A 19312-nucleotide genomic window follows, 5' to 3' on the forward strand; every position below is an offset into this window, starting at 1 on the left:
TCTCTGTGGCCAAAGGTGTCCCTGTAGCTGGGGTCACTGATCCCATGTGACCGTGTTCACAGGAGTCTGAGGATGAGGGAAGAGATGAGGATCTGACTCCATGTTTCAGAAGGCTTGATTCATTATTTTATGACATATATAATATTAAAACTATACTAAAATAATAGAAGAAAGGATATCATCAGAAGGCTAGCTAAGAATAGAAAAAGAAAGAATGATAAAAAAAGCTTGTGTCTCAGACAGAGAGTCTGAGCCAGCTGACTGTGATTGGCCATTAATTAGAAACAACCACATGAGACCAATCACAGATGCACCTGTTGCACTCCACAGCAGCAGATAACCATTGTTTACATTTTGTTCCTGAGGCCTCCCATCTTCTCAGGAGGAAAAATCCTAAGGAAAGGGATTTCCATAAAAGATGTCTGTGACAATTCTGGGCTTGTCACTGTCCATTCCACAGGAACCCTTGATGGCATCCTGCGAACCTTCGACCTCTTCACTGCCTACAACCCCGGCTACTTTGTGGTGGACATTATGGCCTCTGACCTGGTGGGCCACAACGACACGGCCATCGTGGGGATTTACATCCTGCGGGATGACCAGCGGGTCAAGATCATCATCAACGAGATCCCTGACAGGGTCAGGCAGTTTGAGGAGGAGTTCATCAGCCTGCTCTCCAACATCACCGGTGCCATCGTCAACACGGATGATGTGCAGGTAACCATCCACCTTGGAGCTTGTTTTAGGGGATAGATGATCTTCCACAGGCTGTTTGGGAGGTCTCCAGTCCTGCCTGGATAACCACAGACGCCCCTGGGCTCTGAAGGTGACGGATAGACCCCAAGTTGGGGTGTGGGTCCAGATGATGCTTGAGGGTCTCCTGGCATGCGAGCACACCTCGAGGATGCTCAGGAGGAGACTCCTGTCCCACCCTGCAGACCTTGCTGTCTCTCCCCAGTTCCACGTTGACAAGAAGGGCCGGGTGAACTTTGCCCAGACGGAGCTGCTGATCCACGTGGTGAACAGGGAGACCAACCGCATCCTGGACGTGGAGCGGTACATCCCCCGTCCCCCCGCCCAGCCTGGCTCCCCGGGCACCCTGTGTCATGTCAGGGTGCCCAAGCAACCCTTCTCTTCCCAGGGTCATTCAGATGATAGACGAGAACAAGGAGCAGCTGAGGAATCTCTTCAGGAACTACAACGTGCTGGACGTGCAGCCTGCCATCACTGCCCGAGCACCCGACGACCTCTCGGCTCTGCAGGTGAGGGTCCAGCTGGGCTTGGGGGAGCTGCTCACAGCCCTCTGGGGGAGGTGTCCCTTCCCACGGCGACTGCTCAGTGCTGGAGAGATGTTCCACCCGGATAACTTGGGGCACGTGGCCCCTGGAGGTTCCCCCCACGCCTCTGTCTCTCCTAGATGGCAATCATCGTGCTGGCTGTCCTGCTCTTCCTGGCTGCCATGCTCTTCATCCTCATGAACTGGTACTACCGGACAGTGTGAGTGACCCCTGGGCTCTGCCCAGCCCCTGCCATGTCCCCTTAGACCAGGGGGACCAGCGTGGCTTCTCCTGGGCCTGGAAATGCCAGCAAGCAAAGGAGGGCATCAGCTTCCTCCAAAATGCATGGGTTTAATACTGATGGTATTACTACATCTCACCTCAAAGCTCCCCTGCCTTATTTAATATTTATTATTGATTGCACACCCTGTATGAAGGGTCATTGCAAATCTGTGTGTCCTTCTCCTTTCCAGCATCTTCCTTACTTTCTACCCCAACTGGCTGTGTTTCTTTTGCAGGCACAAAAGGAAACTGAAAGCCATCGTGGCTGGCTCCACTGGTGAGCAGTGTTTGGGGTGTCCCAGTGCATGGCAGAGTGGGGTGTCACAGGGACACGTGGGGGACATCATGGGGTGTGTATCAGAGGTGATCCTGCCCAGCCAGGTGTGATGCTGGGAGGCTTTTCTCAGCATCAAGCTCTGTTTTACTTGCCACACCCCACCATGTTTCTCACTGCCTTTTTGGTTCCTCTTTATCCCTCCCTGACAAAGAAGTGGTTTGCTGCTAAGGCCACCAATGTGCTGCCCTGTAACTCTCACCCCTGCCTGTTGCAGGGAACAGAGGCTTCATGGACATCATGGACATGCCAAACACCAACAAGTACTCCTTTGATGGGTGAGTGCCACCTCCTGGGGCTGGAGGCTGCTCCCAAGAGAGGCATGCCTGTGTTTCGGAGCCAGGAGGAGGAGACATGGTGTCTGCTGTGCCCTGCATGATGCATTACTGATCCTGGGACACACGCTCACTCTGAGAGCTTTCTGAGCTAAAAAATATTATTATTTATTCTGTGGCTCCTTCTCTGCCAATCCTGCACAGGTTTGGGGTAAGCAGAGATAAAGGGCAGGGTTTGACACACATTTAGATCCAGAGCAGCCAAATCGTACCTGCACAGAGCAGGAGGAGGCAGTACAGCCTCAGCATCAGGCTCGGGACGGGGTTAGGGATAATGTTAGCGTTCAGGAACACATAATCACGAGAATGATTATGTGCAGGTGCTTTTATTGAAGAGCTCTGGGTGTCAACCCAAATCTGACCCCGACATGGGTGCGGGATGAACATGTTTTTATATTCTATCGTTATATAACTTTCATGTTAATTATTAAACTTATATTGTCCTGTTGTATACATAGATTTCATCCAAGCATGGGTGCCTCGTGGTCCCCCTCAAACTTCTAACATAGTTCCTCATGATTCTCCTTACAATTAACAATAATTATATTTAATTACTAAACAATCATCACATCTAACAATTACATCATTTATCACATACTGCTTACGCAGGCGCAATTTCACATGACCTGGCAAACACAAAGCCTAACATTTTCAGAGTCCATTTTTAACATTTTCCCAGGGCCCCACTAAGTCTAGCTTCTTTCTCATTCCCCAAATTTTATGATTTTAAAACCTTTTACTGTTGATAACGCAGGGCCAACCCGGTGTGGCTGGACCCCTTCTGCAGGAACATGGAGCTGGCGGCGCAGGCGGAGCACGAGGACGACCTGCCGGAGAACCTGAGCGAGATCACGGACCTGTGGAACAGCCCTGCGCGCACCCACGTGAGACACGGCCCCGCTGTGGGACCCCTCTGTCCCCTCGGTGCCGCCCCGCTGAGCCACCACGTGTCCCCGCAGGGCACCTTCGGCCGGGAGCCCTCGGCCGCCAAGCCCGAGGATGACCGCTACCTGCGCGCCGCCATCCAGGAGTACGACAACATCGCTAAGCTGGGCCAGATCATGCGGGAGGGACCCATCAAGGTGAGCGCTGAGGGCGTCCTGCGCCCAGGAGTCCTCTCTGCACCTTCCAGGTTCTCCGCGCTGCAGGGTGGTGTCGCTCCAAAACGCGCTGGGATGAGGCCAGGCTCCCTCTGAGCAAGCCGCCTGCCCTGGATAACGCACAGTCTCTCCCCCCCGGCCAGGGCACGCTCCTGAAGGTGGTGCTGGATGATTACATGCGCCTGAAAAAGCTCTTTGCCCAGCGGATGGTGCATAAGGCCACCGCCAGCCAGGGGGACCGCTCCTCGGTCTCGGAGGTAGAGGGGTGTGCGTGGCTCTGGGGACAGGCTTGCCGTGCCCTCTGGGATGCAGTGTGTCCTCCTGGCCCCGCAGGCTCTGGTCGCTGTCACCAGTGCTGCCCCCACTCTCTGCTTGGTCAAAACAAGCCAGATAGTGGTTTTCCACTGGTTCCCACTGCTGTTTTTTCACTGGTTTTCCAGGATGCTGGTTCCCCACAGTGGCTGCCTGTGTTTCCTCTGATCAGCACACGGCACCTTCTCCCTCGGTCGCTCTGACCCCAGGAGAGGATGCCCCTCTTTGCAGACTGGGCTGCATCCATCAGCTCCCATTTCTGCCAAGGCTGGCCAAAGCTGTGGGGGATCATCTTCCCTTCCTTCTGCTTCTTTGGTTTTTGCCTCAAAAACACAGGGTTCTGAGGCAAAAATGCTGGGATGGAGAGTGTTGGTGCAGAAGGGCTGATTTGGGGAGAAGAAACTCCTCCTGTGGCCTTCTACCCTTCATGGGGGTGCAAAACAAGGGGCAAAGAGAGCAGAGGACAGCAGTGGGGTGGGAGATGCCATTCAGCCCTTCTGCCCTCCTCTATCCATGCCCTTATTTCCCTTCAGCCTCATCCAGCCTTCCTTCATCTTCTTTCCCTGTCTGCCTCCTGTCCTTCCACCTTCATACAACCCCAGATTCCAACCCAGGTCCAAACTCCTTGGCCACTCTGGGGGCAGCAGTGCCTGAGCTGGGGCATCTGCCCAGGGATGGAGCAATGCCTGAGCTGGGGCATCTGCCCAGGGATGGAGCAATTCCTGAGCTGGGGCATCTGCCCAGGGATGGAGCAGTGCCTGAGCTGGGGCAAATCTGCAAGGATGAGCAGTGCCTGGGTGGGAGGCCTAGCCTCTGCCCTCCATCCTGCCCATTCCTTGGAGCATAGCCTTCAGCTGGCCATCTAGCCCAAGATGCAACCCAGTGCCAAACTGGCCATCTCCCGGGTGGGAGCAGTGCCTGAGCTGGGGCATCTGCCCAGGGATGGAGCAATGCCTGAGCTGGGGCATCTGCCCAGGGATGGAGCAGTGTCTGAGCGGGGGCATCTGCCCAGGGATGGAGAGACCCATCTGGAGGTCACTTCCTGGTGATCCCCATCACCATGCTCTGAGGGTGCTTCACAAGTGCAGCGCCCTTCCCTCTGGGAAGCCGGGAGCTGCCCTGGTGATTCTCCCTCCCGCACGGCCCTCTTGCAGCTGATCCAGAAGGAGCTGGAGGACGAGGAGGAGGAGCGCAGCCCCAGCCAGGGCAGCCTGCGCTTCCGGCACAAGCAGCCGGTGGAGCTCAAGGGTCCGGACGGCATCCACGTCGTGCACGGCAGCACGGGCACCCTGCTCGCCTCCGACCTCAACAGCCTGCCCGAGGACGACCAGAAGGTGCTGGGCCGCTCGCTGGAGACTCTGACCGCCGACTGCGGGGGCTACAGCGACCACAACGCCCGCACCGAGTCGGCCAAGTCCACGCCCTTGCACAAGATGCGGGAGGTGATCATGGAGAGCCCTCTGGAGATCACCGAGCTATGACGAGCGCTGCTCTGCTCCTCCAGGCCAGCCGGGGGTGAAGCCCAGAGCAGGGGGCCGCGCTGGGGGCCAGGGCGGTGCTCGGCCCCCTCTCCCCCCGCAGGAGTCCGGGCTGGCCGGTGCACATCGCTCCTTGGAGAGCTTGGCCCCGGCAGGGGGCTCTCAGGACCGGAATGCTTTTACTCACCTGTCATTTATCCATGAAACCATTAAATTTTTTTTATTTTTCTTATTAAAAAAAAAAAAAAAAGTTTTTTTTCTAAAAAAAAAAAAAAGGGAAAAGAAAAGCTAAATGAATCTGATGAGTCCAGACTGGACAGGGGGGAGGAAGGTGCAGTGAGGATGCAGATGATGTGCTGCCACAGCATCCCCGGGCACAGGCTGGGGGCAAGCAGCTGTCACATCTCGACCACGAGCATGGGGAGGGCCAGGGAAGCGTGGGGAGAGACCGAATCCTTTTGGCATTAACATCACCTTTCCAGTAAGGAAAGACCCAAAAAATTAAAAAGAAAAAAAAAAACCCCAACCCAAAGACATTCCTCCATTTTGCTGGCTTTACCAAAACTTGTTGCAATGTCGAAAAAGAGAGAGGCTAACTGGGGCTTCTGGATGTCGAGTGCTCGTGCGTGTCTTTTGTTGCCCTTTTCTTTCCCCTTCTCTCTTGCATTTGGGTTTGTTTGTTCGGGGGTTTGTTTCCAGTCGTGACCTTGTGGAGAGTTTCGGGCACGGTCTGTTACGGGACTCAGAAATACACTGTCTATGGCTTTGGGTAACCTGTCTGTCGTCCTTCCTGCCCACATCCATCAGGCCCAAACCCCCTTTGGGAACTGAATTCCCTCTTTTAACTCAGCCCTCCATCCATCATCTGCACGAGACGCCGCCCTGGGTGTTGCTGCACCTTGGGTTTTGGGGGAAGCATTAAGTGTTCTCCCGCACTCCCACTGCAGCCCCCAGCACGAGGAGGAAGGACACAACCAGCCAGCCTCACGGGAAGAGTTTATTTGTGGTGGGATGCTCCCATGCATGCACAGGATGAGGCAGTGCAGGCATCCCCCCAACGTCCCCCCCAGCACCCCACTGCCCTCACCCCCACAGCCGGGGCAGCACAGGGCCCCCAGCAGGGATGGGGGTGCCACAGGAAATCCTGGCACCCAAACTCATTCATTTTGTGTTCAGGTGAGGCTGCTGCCAGCCAGCAGTGAGGGGCCAGCGTTTTGGGCAGCAGAACCCAGCCCAGCCCACGGGGACAGATCCACATTGTGAGATCTGGGCCATACAAGTGGCTCAGGGTGGGATGGAGAGATGGAGAAGGGATCGGGGATGGAGACAGAGGTGGGAATAGAGCTTGGGGATTTTGCAGTGGCCCTGAGAGACATCAAGGCTGAATCCCTAGTGCTGAAAATATCGAGTCCCTTAACCTGATTTGGAAATCCAAGCCCCAGGAGTGGAAGGGGAAGGGGCCGAGGTTCCCCGCAGCCCCGCCGGCGCGGCGAGGCCGGGTGGCTCCTGCCATTGCCGTCTGTGAGCGCGGGCACGTCCCGGGGAAGGGAGCCAGGGTCCCCAGACACACGGCAGAGCAAGTCCAGCCAGCTGGGGGAGAGGGCTCCTAGTTCCACACGTGGCGCCGGCAGTGTGCGACGGCCTGCGGAGGGACGGGGATGGGATGGCAATGGGACACAGGGACGGTGGCACAGCACCCTGGGACACGGGGACAGCCAGCATGGCACCCTGGGACACGGGGAGGGGACACAGCTGGCACTTACATTGCACTCCACCGCCGTGGCCATGTTCTTGCACCAGTACTGCGGGCCCCAGACGCAGGGCGCCGAGCCCAGGAGATCCTCCTTGCCCGAGTCACAGGCTCTGATTTTCTGCATTGTGAAGGAAAAGGGTGGGAGGGAGAGGAAGGAAACCCCCATGAGCACCTCTGACCCTCTGGGACAAAGGAGGCCCATCTTGGCTGCCCCAGGGGTGAGGGCACTTACAGTGCAGATGAAGGTGGGGTCCATCATCTGCACGAAGAGCCGCACGGCCGCCGGCTCGTACTGCAACACCATGGCCTGGCACTGGGAGGGAGAGAGGGGTGAGCCTGGCAGGGGCTCAGGAGAGGTTTTGCTGGCTTGGTTGTGCCCCCTCAGCTCACCTTGCTGGTCAGCGGCATGGGCAGCATGGCACAGCCCTTCTCCAGCACCTCGCCCAGCTCCTCCAGCGTCTCGTTCTTGAGCAGCTCGTTGTCCAGGTAGGTGATGACGATCTGGCAGACGTTGCAGAAGGCGCCGGCGCTCACCGCCAGCTGCTCCAGGGATTCAGCCCCTGCAGGACACGGCCGTGAGCACCCAGCGGAGGGCACAGCCCCCTGCCCGGGCTCGGGGCGCCAGCTCACCGTGCCGGGTGTCCCCGAGGCGGGGGCAGCAGTGCATCAGCCCGCACACGGCCGCGGGGTCGGTGGCCTCCAGCAGCATGGTCACCACGGCCTTGCCGTAGGAGTTGACGAAGTCCTTGCACTGCCCGATGACGCCGTGGGGCAGCATGTAGCACACCTTCTCCATGTCGTTCACCAGCTGCTCCTGCCGGCACAAGGCAGAAGAGGGGGAGCTCCTCGCTGCCCCTTGGCCCCCTGTGCCAGCCCCCAGTGCTGGGACTCACCTCTGTCACGTTGTTCTCCAGCAGGCTCTCCACTGTCTTCACGGTGAACTGGCACACGTCACACAGCGGAGTGCTCCCCACCCTGTCCTGTGGGGACAAGGGGGTGGGATGCATGCTGAGCCCCCCAGTGCCACAGACATGTGTCTGAGAAATCCTTTTCTTAGGATTTTTTCTCCTGAGAAGCTGAGAGGCCTCAGGAGCAAAATGCAAACAATGATTATCTGCTGCTGTGGAATGCAACAGGTGCATCTGTGATTGGTCTCATGTGGTTGTTTCTAATTAATGGCCACTCACAGTCAGCTGGCTTGGACTGTCTCAGTCAGTCACAAGCTTTTGTTATTCATTATTTTTCTATTCTTAGCTAGCCTTCTGATGAAATCCTTTCTTCTAATCCTTTAGTATAGCTTTAATATAATATAAATCATAAAATAATAAATCGAGCCTTCTGAAATATGGAGTCAGATCCTCATCTCTTCCCTCATCCTCAGACCCCTGCAAACACCATCACACCCCAGAGCCACCCTCATCCTGTTCCACCATCATCCCCCAAGCAGGGCATCCCCAAGTAAGACATTCCCCACATAAGGCATCCCCCACCTCGGATAAACAGAGGTGCAAGAGGGAATAAAACCCAAAAAGAGGCTCCCCCTTTGGAGTGTTTGGATTTAAGGAGCCCAGCAGCATTGAGGGGGTCCCCACTCACCCCCAGCACGCTCAGGAGCTGCATCACCCTCTCGGTGAGCAGCGTGTGGAGGGGCAGTGCCGAGTTGGAGGCGCAGAGTCCCAGCTGGCCACACAGCTCCGATGGATCCTGTGGAGAGAGAGAGAGACATCCCAAATCAGGCGGGCTTTGGCCCTTGGGAAGGGAATTTCAGCACATCAGGGCATGGATCTCACTTACCTCAGCCTGCTGCCGGTGGAGGGGCCAGAAAATGGCAAGAAAAAACGAAAACAAAATGTAATTGCAGCAGTTGCAAGGCAGAGAGAAGGGAGAAAAAAATTAATATTTTGTAGGAATATTAGGCGGTGAGTTTAACAAAATAAAAGGATGATTTGCTGATGATGGTCACCGGGTACCAGCTGGCACCCAGAGACCCCTGGCACTCCGGGGAGCCCTCAGCCTCTTACCAGGTAGTGCAGGAGCTGGGCAGCCGTGTCCATGTGCTCGGCCAGGGAGTGCTGGCACTGCGGGAGGAGGCACATGTTCCTTATAAATTATTCATATATTAATATATATGTTCTTAACATATGAACTGAATATATTTTGTATTAAAATATATAAATTTATATAGTAATAATATATACTTATATATTATTCTGTATACTATATTTATATTTTACATATAAATATATTTATATATATAATATGTATATATAATCTATATAACATATATTTATATATATATTCTTATATATATAGGAATACTCATATATATATATAAGAATATTATCTATCATATATATATTAATATTATATATATGCTTTATATATTCTTTATAAAGAATATTATTTTTATATGTTCTTAATAAAGCGTGATTTTAAGGTACCAACTGTATTAACTATATATATAGCTACATATATATTTAATATGTAGAATAAAAAACCATTTTCTCCAAGAAGAAAAAAGTTTTTTTATTCTGCATGCTCTTTACATATTCTTAATAAAGTTTATATATTCTTAATATATAAACTTCATATATTTTTTCTATTTATTTATATATATATACAAATATTCTTAAGTATATCAAATAATATTATATATATAAGAATATATATTCTTACATATTCTTAACAAAGAATATATATTTTATATATTCTATAATAAAGCATGATTTTAAGTTATTAACTGTATTAACTACATGTATAACATGCACAATAAGAAACACTTTTTTTCCAAGAAGAAAAAAGGTTTTATTCTGCATGTTCTTTATATATTGTTAATAAAGTTTATATAGTCTTTATATATAAAATTTATATATTTTACACATATATAAACATATTTATATCTTTCTGTATATATATTCTTATACATATAAGAATATTCTTATATATAATATATATAATATATATATTCTTATATATATTCTATATATTATGTATATTCTTATATACATTCTTATATATATGTGTAAGAATATTCTTATATATATAACAATATTATATATAAGAATATATATCTTTATATATTCTTAATATATAAACTTTATATATATATGTGTTCTTATCTATATAAGAATATATATTCTTATATATTCTTAATAAAGACTACATATATACTCATATATTGATATATAAATGTATATATTTATCTCTATAAATATATATTATAAAGAATATATATAAGGAATATATATATTTCTATTTTTTCATATATTCTTAATAAAATATGATTTTAAGTTATTAACTGTTTTAACTATATATATAACTATATATATATAACATGCAGAAAAAAACCTTTTTTTTTCCAACAAGAGCGAAGTTTTTATTCTGCATATTCTCCAGCTTATATATTCTTAACAAAGCATGATCTTGAGTCATTAACTACATCACAATAACTTATTATATTCATTGGTGCAAAGTCAATATAATTGGTAAAAGTTTTACAGAAATATAATAAGGCACGTATACACATTTAGTTATGCATGTAGTCTAGGTAATAAAAATTTTCACACATTTTGTCTAAGCTGTTTCTGTGCTGACAGCCTTGTCTGCTTCCTTGCTATGGATGCTTGAAAATTACCATTGTTGTTTCTTCTACCAGCTCAGCTTTGCTTGCAGCCCAGCTGTCAGCCCCTCCTTAGGACAGGGCATGGAGCAGCCTGGCACAGCGGGATGTGTCCGTGCCCACGGTGCCCTCCCATCCCAATCCCGGTGTCATTCCCTGCTGGGCTCACCTGCCGTGCCCACGGTGCCCTCCCGGCCCAATCCCGGTGTCATTCCCTGCTGGGCTCACCTGCCGTGCCCACGGTGCCCAATCCCGGTGTCATTCCCTGCTGGGCTCACCTGCCGTGCCCACGGTGCCCTCCCAGCCCAATCCCGGTGTAATTCCCTGCTGGTGCTCACCTGCCGTGCCAGGACGGGTGGCAGGGCCTGGCACAGCCGCTTGGCGTGTGCCACCAGCGCCCAGCTGAAGGCAGAGTCGGTGCCCAGCGCCTCCTGCACGGCCCTGGCCAGCTGCAGGCAGTCCCCACACACCGCCTCCGTCTGCTGCAGGGTGACAAGCACAGGGACACCTTGTTGAGGAGTGACAAATCTCTCCCTTGTCCCCTCAAGAAGGAAATAAGCCCAGAAGTTTCTCTCCTCAATCAGGTAAAAAGACACCTCATAGGACCTGGGGGAAATCACCTCAAACTTGAGGAGAGCCAATTGGACAGGAGTCAAAAAATCCCACCTGGGCAATTTGCTAGAAAAAGAAGAGAGCAGAGAAACTAATGGCTTTTGTGAGGTGTTTTACCAGGAGCAAGAACCTCTTATATCTGGCTCAGTTTTTCTCTGTAAGGAGTTTGTTATTTTGCTTTTTATTAAAACATTTTTGTTTCCAGACAGGTTGTAATAAAAGGCAAAATAACAAACTCCTTACAGAGAAAATTCTGCAACAGAAGCCATCCTGCTGATTTTCTGCCTCCAAAGGCAGCTGAGTTACCTTGGGTGTGAAACAGATCTCCAAGAGCTTGTGAGACCTGGCTTGAGGAGGCAACTATCACTGTACCCCACGAAATAAAACCAATCCCCCCACGCCCAACCTGCATTTGCAGGGCTGGGATTTAAACACTGGCTGCAATTTGGGGCAGCACTCTGACCAGCATATCTCATTTCTCTCCTGCATCCTGAAATATCCCCCCAAACTGGCAACAGTGCCGGCCAGAATCATTTCAGCTCTGCAGAAATTTCAGGGGCTTTCTCTAATTGTTGTTTTAGGGGCTTTTCTCTAATTGTTTTTTTAGGGGTTTTCTCTAATTGTTGTTAAGTAGGTGATACTTGAAAGGGGATTCTCATCCCTGAGCAGCGTTAGGATGCTGGCACAGATTGTCCAGAGAAGCTGTGGCAGCACCACATTCCTGGAAGTGTCCAAGGCCAGCTTGGAGCAGCCTGGACACGTTCCTGCCCTGGCAGGGGTTTGGGATGAGATGATCTGTAAGGTCCCTTCCCACCCAAACCATTCCATGGCCCCACGAGCAGCACCAGCCCTGCCTGTGCGCGGTACCTGGGCCTCGCCGTGCGGCAGATCCTGGGGATGGAGCAGCAGGGGCACGTTGGCCATGAAGGGGGCAATGAGGTCAGCAAAGTCCTGGCTGGGGCCCGCGGCAGCTGCTGGGGGCTGCTGGAACCTCGGGGTGCCCGTGGTGGCTCTGTCCCGGCGCTGGCACAGCCGGATGGTCCCACACACCACCTTGGGCTCCGACTGCGGAGCAGAGGGTGGGATAGGATGGGGGCTTGAGCTGCACCTCCTCCATCACACCCAGCCCCACCCACCCCCATCCCGGGTCTTTTCCTGTGGGAATCCACAAAATCAGAGGGTTTTGGGAAAGCTGCAGAACTGTGATTGGAGCTAAGCAGCAGCCATGAGATTGGTCAGCAGAAAAATTATTTATACTGCAGAAAAGCACAAATAGAACAATGGTCTGTGTATTAACGCTTGTCTAGAATAGCTCCCTAAGCTACAGAAAAGTTTATCTAGCAAGATATTAGGAAGGTTGAAGCTTAATAATGGAGCTCTGTGTGTTGTGTTTGAAGGCTCACAAGCAGGTGTTGTATTTGAAATAAGCAAGCATTGTTTAACCAAAGGTACGTGTGCTTATGGTGGTTGGATAGAACTACTGTCAATGTGCTTTTGTTTTGTGTGGTTGGTCAAAAAACTTATAAAGTGAGTTGTAACATTAAGTTCTTTGTCTGCTGCCTGGGATGTGAGCTGCTGGCATCTTCCCATTGTCATAACCATGTAATGAGGCTGATGCTGGAAAATCAAACAGCTCAAGGCACGTTCCACAGCAGCCCCATCCCGTTCCTGAGTTGTACACAGCCCTGACTGATGATAATTTCCCTCTCCATCTCATCCTTCAGATGGTTTGTCCCAGCCCCCAGGAGCATCCTTTGCTCTGCAAGCCCCCAGGACATCCCAAACTGTGGAAAAACCCAAACCTGGGGCTCCCCCTGCCCTACCAGCACTTGCTTGCCCAGCTGGACAAGGACGAGGATGCCCGTGTCCACCATCCTCTTGCACTTGACAGACCAGTCCTGGAAGGGCAGGTACTGGCATCTCTTATCCAAGAACAGCCTCAGCTTCTCCTGGGACACAAAGAGAGAGGTCAGGGCCTCAGTGGGGTTGGAGGGGAGGAGCACCAGCCCCACTCTCCCTTCCCACTCAGACCCACCTCGGTGCGGTTGTCCTGCAGGATCTTGCCCACCACAGAGACTGCCACCTGGCACAGGTGACAGGGGATCCCCTTCTGCTGAGAGAGAGGGGACACGTCAGGGCGCTGCCACAGCACCCAAACCCTCTCCAGATCCCAATCCTCCAACCCAAAACCACCCCGGGGCACCCACTGGCTTCTGCCATTTGCTCTGCAGACACGTGTAGCCACGTTTCTCTTCACAGGGGAAAGAAAGGCACAATTCTTCCCAAGAATAGATTTCTGGGTTTCACATTCTCTGAACATCAGAGAAAGGGAAAACACAATTCTAACCATTTGCTGTGCCTGTGTTTGTGTAAAAGAAGAATGCAATATGGAGATTTTTTTTGTCAAAGTGATGGTGTTTTGTTTCCTTGGCACATCAGGGCCAAGTGTGTGTTGGGACTGTTGGGTGACAGTCACAAGATTCAGTGCAGTGTGTGCAGGGTTGAGTGCTTAACAGATTCAGTTTTAGATGTATAGAATAATGTAGTATAATAAAATAATTCATGTATAGAGTAGTGTCGTATAGAATAATATAGTATTATAAAATGTAGATGTATAGAATAATATAGTATAATAAAGTAATTAATGTATAGAATAGTGTAGTATAGAATAATATAGTGTAATAAAATGTAGATGTATAGAATAATATAGTATAATAAAATAATTAATGTATAGAGTAGTGTAGTATAGAATAATATAGTGTAATATAATGTAGATGTATAGAATAGTATAGCATAATAAAGTAATTAATGAGCCTTCTGCTCTCCATGGAGTCAGATGCATCATTCTCTCCCCTCACTGGGGCCATCACAGCACTGCTGTAGACACGCATGCTGGGGTGGGCAGGCTGGGATTCTCTTTCCATCTCCGTGTTTGGGGCAGATGGGCACCTCTCCCGCAGCCCCCCATGTTCCCTGCTCCCAGCCCTGGTCCCACACATTTCCCGTTCCCATCCCGGTTACCCCCAGAGCCCGGTCCCACGCCGTGAGCCGGCACAGCTCCAGCGCCCCGCACTTGGCCGCGGTGGCCGCGTCCCGGCACCAATCCTCCGGCCGCTCGCTGCACTCGTGGAGGGGGCTGGCCCCGGCTGTGGGAGGGGAGAGAGCACTGTCAGCCCTCAGGGCACCCCCAACGAGTGATGCTCAGAGGGGGGAAGGGGGGTTTAATTTATAAATTATTTTTTAAGGTTGTGCCAATGTTGAAAATTGCAATGCAAGATGTTTTCAGTTACCATCTGTATGGCAGATTACCTTTGTCAAGTGGGCAGTTTGCCTTATCTCTCTCTCTGAGTGACCACAATCACACCTCCCTGGGGAGGGGACATTGCTGATAACAGATTATTGAATGTCACTGCATGGCTGATAAGAACTATAACATCCCATTGGGAGATGGGAGCCCAGGGGGAGGAGCCAAGCATTGCTACCCAGATATAATCCAGAGGTTTTGAGACACCAGCACGGCTTTCTCCATGGGATTCCCCAGAGGAACAGCAGCTGCCTCTTCTCCCACTGGATCTTCAGAGGAAGAATACATCCTTCTCTACAGGACCCCCTGCTCCAACAGAACCACCCCTGACACTGCAGGAGGGCTGCAGCCACATTTCCAATGGGACTGCCACCAACAGCCTGACCCACAGGGTGTCAGGTTGGGTTCTGACTCTGGCAGTGTTGTTCTAGTGTACTGCATTGTTTATTTTATCCTTTTATATTTTTTCCTTCCCTATTAAAGAACTGTTATTTCCTGCTCCCATATTTTTGCCTGAGAGCCCCTTAATTTAAAATTCATAGCAATTGAGAGGGGTGGGGAGGGTTTACATTCTCCATTTCAGGGGAGGCCCCTGCCTTCCTTAGCACACTCCTGTCTTTCCAAACCAAGACAGCCAGGCTGCCAGCTTTTCCAATGGGATGTCTGTCACAGGGTCAGAAGCAAAGGGAATTTGGGGCTCATCCTCAGCCTCTCAGCACCCTCTGACACACTGTGGAGGCGGCTGCTGATAAAAGCAGCAATAAATCTTGCAAAACGGGCAAACCCGGGGCGCCGGCGCTCAGCCCCGCACGGCAGCCGGATAATCACGCCACGGCTCCCGGCAACGATTGAGCAACCCCGCTTTTGGTGGGGTTCCTTTGGTTTGATTTCCTCCCCACGACAGCATTTTCTGCTGGCTGTAAATGCCCGGCGTGGCGCAAGAGCAGCGCTGTAATTGTCACCTTGGTGTGTCAGGGCTCATCCAGCATGAGGCGAGGGTTTGTTCAAACCTGTGCCCACCCAGGATGCGGCTGGGGAGAAGGCACAAACCAAGCCCTTCACAGCCTTGCCTTGGCCAGGAGCTGCTCCGGGAATTTGGGGGCAGAGGGACAGACAGACAGACCCTGCTTGCAGAGCTTTAAGCAAAGCACAACCCTCCCTGCTCCAAGCATTTGCATCCAGCTTTTATCCCCCAGCCCTGTCTGCGATTTTGCACAGCAGGAATAAAGCCAAAGGCAGAAGCTGCTCCTTCCACCCAACCCTGGTTTCTCCCCAAAAGCCGCTTTCCCTGCATGCTGGATTTTGGCAATGCCTCCAGCTCATCCATGAAACTGCAGCGTGAGGTGCCCACCCTGCAAAGTCCCGGGGCTGGGGGTTGTGGGGAGAGGGGTCCAAGCCCCCCACACCATTCCCACTGCCCCGGAAGCTGTTTCAGCCCCGATTTCCCCATCGGGGCAGGCGGGCCCCGGGGCAGGGCGAGTCCCCCCGGGTTCCCAGGCTTCCCACACACCCGTGCCGCGCTCGCCCCATCAGCTGAGAGGGATATATTTATGTTTTTCAGCCCAGCATCAGGGCAAACAGGAATGGCAAGTCAGCGGAGGCATTAAGGGGCAGCACCAAAACCAAGGAGGCGGGAGACGCAGCAACCCCACAGGTTTTTTCTGAGCTGGTCCTCCCGCAGCATCTCTCACGGAGATGTGTTGGAGCCCGGAGCCCGCAGCGGGGTCTAAAAGACACGGGTGGTTTGGTCCTGCACTTTCCTGGCTCGCAGAGATCCTCAGCTCAGCACTCACTGCTCACCCTGCTCGAGCTGAAGGTCAAGCAGCAAGTTCTGGGCCACAAAGTAATTAGGGCTAATCATAACACCCAGCAGCTGAGAGCAGGGGGAGCTTCCCCGGGTGGAAAGCACTGCCACGGGGCAAGCAGCCGGGGCAGCAGGTGTCCCGTGAGCTCTCCTACACGTCCCAAAGCCCTGCTGGAGCCACCTCATGCTGCCAGGCACACAGGCACAGCGTGATTAAGTGATGCCATTTTGGGCAAAGGAGCAAGGCAGGGATGCTCCAGTTCTAGGTGAGCCACAAGTGCCCTATCGCTGCCTGCCAGGCCCGGGGGATGGAGTGGGCTTTGCTCAGAGGGGATCCAGCTCCGAGTCCCAGCTGTGGCAGGGCTGTGCCGGCATTCCTGCGAGCCCCGGAGCGCCCCGGCCGAGCCGGCCGAGCCTGGCGAGCCGGTTGTGATGTAAACGCCGGGGGTGGGTGGCAGCGTGGGCCCCGGCGCCCCAATTCCCGGCCTGGCGCACGCCCCTGTTGCACCAAGAGCCATAAATACGCTTTTCCCAGCTGGAAAACCCTTCTGGCTCCCGAGGCTCGCAGGTCCCCGGGGCCGCGGTCCCCTCTGTGCCGAGCCCCGCTGGCTCCGGGCGGGCGGCACCGCAGGGCTCGGACGTGCCGAGCACAGGTGAACTTTCCTGCTCTGCCTGTTGCCGGCTGGAACAGCCAGACACGTCCCCCCGGCCCGGGTCATGTGTGTGCACCCGCAAACCTGGGCACGTCACACTGGGGGAGCCAAGCTGGGGTAACTGGGGTGCAAGAGGGTTTGCTTGCCACAGCAGGGCTCACCGATTCCGGGGGAGATTCCCGCAGGAAGCAGCGATCTGCCCTCAAGCAAGGAGCAGGGGTTGGGAGCAGGCCTTCCCCAGCCTGGGCAGGGGATGGATGACTAAGGGCGGCAGCAGAGGTTTGCCTGCAGGAGGGTTCGCTCACAGACACCCAAGTGCCGACGCTGGGAGGGCTCCTGAGGTGAGCAGAGAGTATCACCCCATCGCCCTTCCCAAAGCTCAGCAAGCCAACAACCGCTGTTGCCATCTGCCAGCAGAGCCGGCTTCCTGCCTCCTGCATCTCCTGTGAGGACCCTGAGGACAAGGGCAGCTCCATGGTCACACTGCTGTGACAGCCAAGTGGCTTCCCCAGCTCACACAGCGGCAGCCAGGCCCCAAACCAAGGGCACAGAGAGAGCAGCCCCTCTCTCTCCCTACTCTGTCACAGCTTCCCTCCTTCCACATCCCAGCACACCACCAGCTGTGCCTGAACCCAGGGAAGGGAGGGAACAATCCCCTTTTGCCCTGAGATCACCCTCAAAGGCAGAAGTTCCAGCTCTCACCTCCAGGTGGGCAGCACAGGCAGCAGTGCCACCTTCCCCAGCGCTCCTCTGCCCAACTCCAGCACCAGAGGAAGCACATTATGGAGCTTAGACACCAGAGCTGGGAGCAGTTTTGGGATTCAGCAGGGTTTTCTGGGCTGTCCACACCCTACCTACCTCCAGGCCTGGCCTTACCTTGGTAGGAGCCCAGGCACAGAGAAAGGATCAGCACCAAGCCACTCCATTTGCTCTCCATGCCGTTCCTAAGAGTCCTCAGTGGCTGGTTCCTCTCCTGTGCTGCTCCCAGACTGAGGAATCTTGGATGGGCTGGGAGAAGCAGTGAGAATCCACACCTACGCAGGGCAATTACCACACCCCTCACTTTATGCCTTGATTATAAAATCATCACCAGGGAGGGAGGGACCAGAGGCAGCCAGGTACTCCCAGCAGGTCAGAAGCAGCTGCTCAACGCTAACCTGGCTGCAGAGGGTGGGCACACACAGGGAGAACTGCCCCAGAGCCACGTGACAGCACCTTTGAATGACATTTTTATGTTTTATTTCTCTGCCTTTGACTGACATTTTTACATTTATTTGGAAGCAAGCAGGGAATGAGGACACAGGGGAAGCCACATTGAGTGCGAGTCAGCAGGCAAGGCCGGTATCAAGAGTCCCTCTGCAAGGCAGGATTGCAACACGGGGCTCTTGCCTCACACCAGGCGTTGTGTTTGTCCAGGGAAAGGAGGCAGCAATCCCAGGCAAGCCTCTTCCACCTGCAGAACAAAGGCTTGATGGGACACGCAGCATAATAGGAACCTGAATCCATTCAGCCCCAGATTCCTTGGGATGTGCCTTCTCCTGGCCCTGCAGCCAAGGGGAATCTCAGCAAGAAACTCTGCCACGGAGAAAAATGAAACACGGCAACTTATCGGTTTACAGAAGTTTTTATTGTTCATTAAGGAAGCTTTTGTGCAAAAAAACCAAAAAAAAAGACCAAAAAAAAAAGAAAAAAAATCAAGACAATGTTCTTTAGAAAGCAACTGCACAGTGTCCCCCCAGCATGACTCAAGCAGGTCGGGTGCCACAGTCCACAGGAAGGGAGAAAACTAAAGGGACTCCCAGCAGCAGCACAGGACTTCCCCTGGCTCACCTTGCCCAGCATGAATCCTACTAAAAACCCCAGGAAAATAAAACCTTCCCACGACCCTGCCAGGCTGTCAGTGCAGCCCCACCTCCCCCCAGGAAAGACCCACACCATCCAGTTTAAAACACCAAATGCCACGCTCTGTGCCCTGGTGTCACACAGCCTGTCCCTCCAGGGACAGAGCCCATCTCCTATCTGCTCCATCTGGGATACACCACCAAACCACTGCACAAGCCTGCCAGGACAGAAAGCTGCAGCTATTTTATGTCTTCAGGGGAAATTTTCCTCTTTTTTTCCTCTTCTATAAAGCCATGAGTGCTTCAGCATTCAGGAGACAGGGGAGAACAGCCTCTGTTGCCATCTGCCAGCAATGCCCAGGCTTCTACTATGCACACAGATCAACTAAATACCTGCAGTCCAGTGGTTTTCCAATGACAAATACCCTACTTGCTGCTACAGCATTGTTACTGGAGCTCCTGCACGCCCCACACACCACAGGAACAGCAGAAGTTACCAGAATCTTTCTGAACAGGGCTGGAATTTTCAAAGCTCCACATCTGCCCAGCTGCTCCTTCCCAAGGGTCTGCTCAGAGCCGCCTCAGTGCCCCTGCTTTGGGGATTTACC

The 19312-nt window shown here is 52.3% G+C and overlaps 2 protein-coding genes across 2 annotated transcripts in view; one reads left to right on the top strand and one right to left on the bottom strand.

The window, feature by feature from the left end:
* CDH23 (cadherin related 23) overlaps window positions 1-5420 on the top strand; it is a 209158-nt gene extending 203738 nt beyond the window's left edge. The window contains exons 60-69 of the mRNA XM_064716315.1: window positions 461-717; window positions 959-1056; window positions 1142-1262; window positions 1418-1497; window positions 1796-1836; window positions 2111-2171; window positions 2983-3112; window positions 3188-3310; window positions 3472-3585; window positions 4795-5420. Of these exons, the coding sequence (XP_064572385.1) occupies window positions 461-717; window positions 959-1056; window positions 1142-1262; window positions 1418-1497; window positions 1796-1836; window positions 2111-2171; window positions 2983-3112; window positions 3188-3310; window positions 3472-3585; window positions 4795-5121 (1352 nt within the window). The 3' untranslated portion in view covers window positions 5122-5420. The remainder of the gene's footprint in view (window positions 1-460; window positions 718-958; window positions 1057-1141; window positions 1263-1417; window positions 1498-1795; window positions 1837-2110; window positions 2172-2982; window positions 3113-3187; window positions 3311-3471; window positions 3586-4794) is intronic.
* Window positions 5421-6682: 1262 nt separating this feature from the next.
* On the bottom strand, window positions 6683-17822 carry LOC135449710 (prosaposin-like). Its single transcript, XM_064716975.1, has 15 exons — window positions 17740-17822; window positions 14124-14248; window positions 13138-13215; window positions 12926-13051; window positions 11970-12167; window positions 10829-10972; window positions 8893-8949; window positions 8666-8674; window positions 8468-8575; window positions 7765-7851; window positions 7502-7685; window positions 7262-7431; window positions 7104-7184; window positions 6882-6989; window positions 6683-6760 (listed from the first exon to the last, which is right to left on the bottom strand). Exons 1-15 carry the CDS (start codon window positions 17798-17800, stop codon window positions 6725-6727), a joined length of 1572 nt encoding a protein of 523 aa, XP_064573045.1. The 5' UTR covers window positions 17801-17822; the 3' UTR covers window positions 6683-6724.
* Between the last annotated feature and the right edge of the window lie 1490 nt (window positions 17823-19312).

Source organism: Zonotrichia leucophrys, chromosome 6, assembly GCF_028769735.1.
Source record: "Zonotrichia leucophrys gambelii isolate GWCS_2022_RI chromosome 6, RI_Zleu_2.0, whole genome shotgun sequence".
Classification (NCBI taxonomy): Eukaryota; Metazoa; Chordata; class Aves; order Passeriformes; family Passerellidae; genus Zonotrichia; species Zonotrichia leucophrys.

Coding starts and splice junctions, on each gene's coding strand:
- LOC135449710 (XM_064716975.1), bottom strand. CDS start 17,800: ATGGAGAGCAAATGGAGTGGCTTGGTGCTGATCCTTTCTCTGTGCCTG. Junction 14,249..17,739: donor GTGCCTGGGCTCCTACCAAG/GTAAGGCCAGGC, acceptor CCCCTCCCACAG/CCGGGGCCAGCCCCCTCCAC. Junction 8,950..10,828: donor CACCCGTCCTGGCACGGCAG/GTGAGCACCAGC, acceptor CTCCTCCCGCAG/TGCCAGCACTCCCTGGCCGA.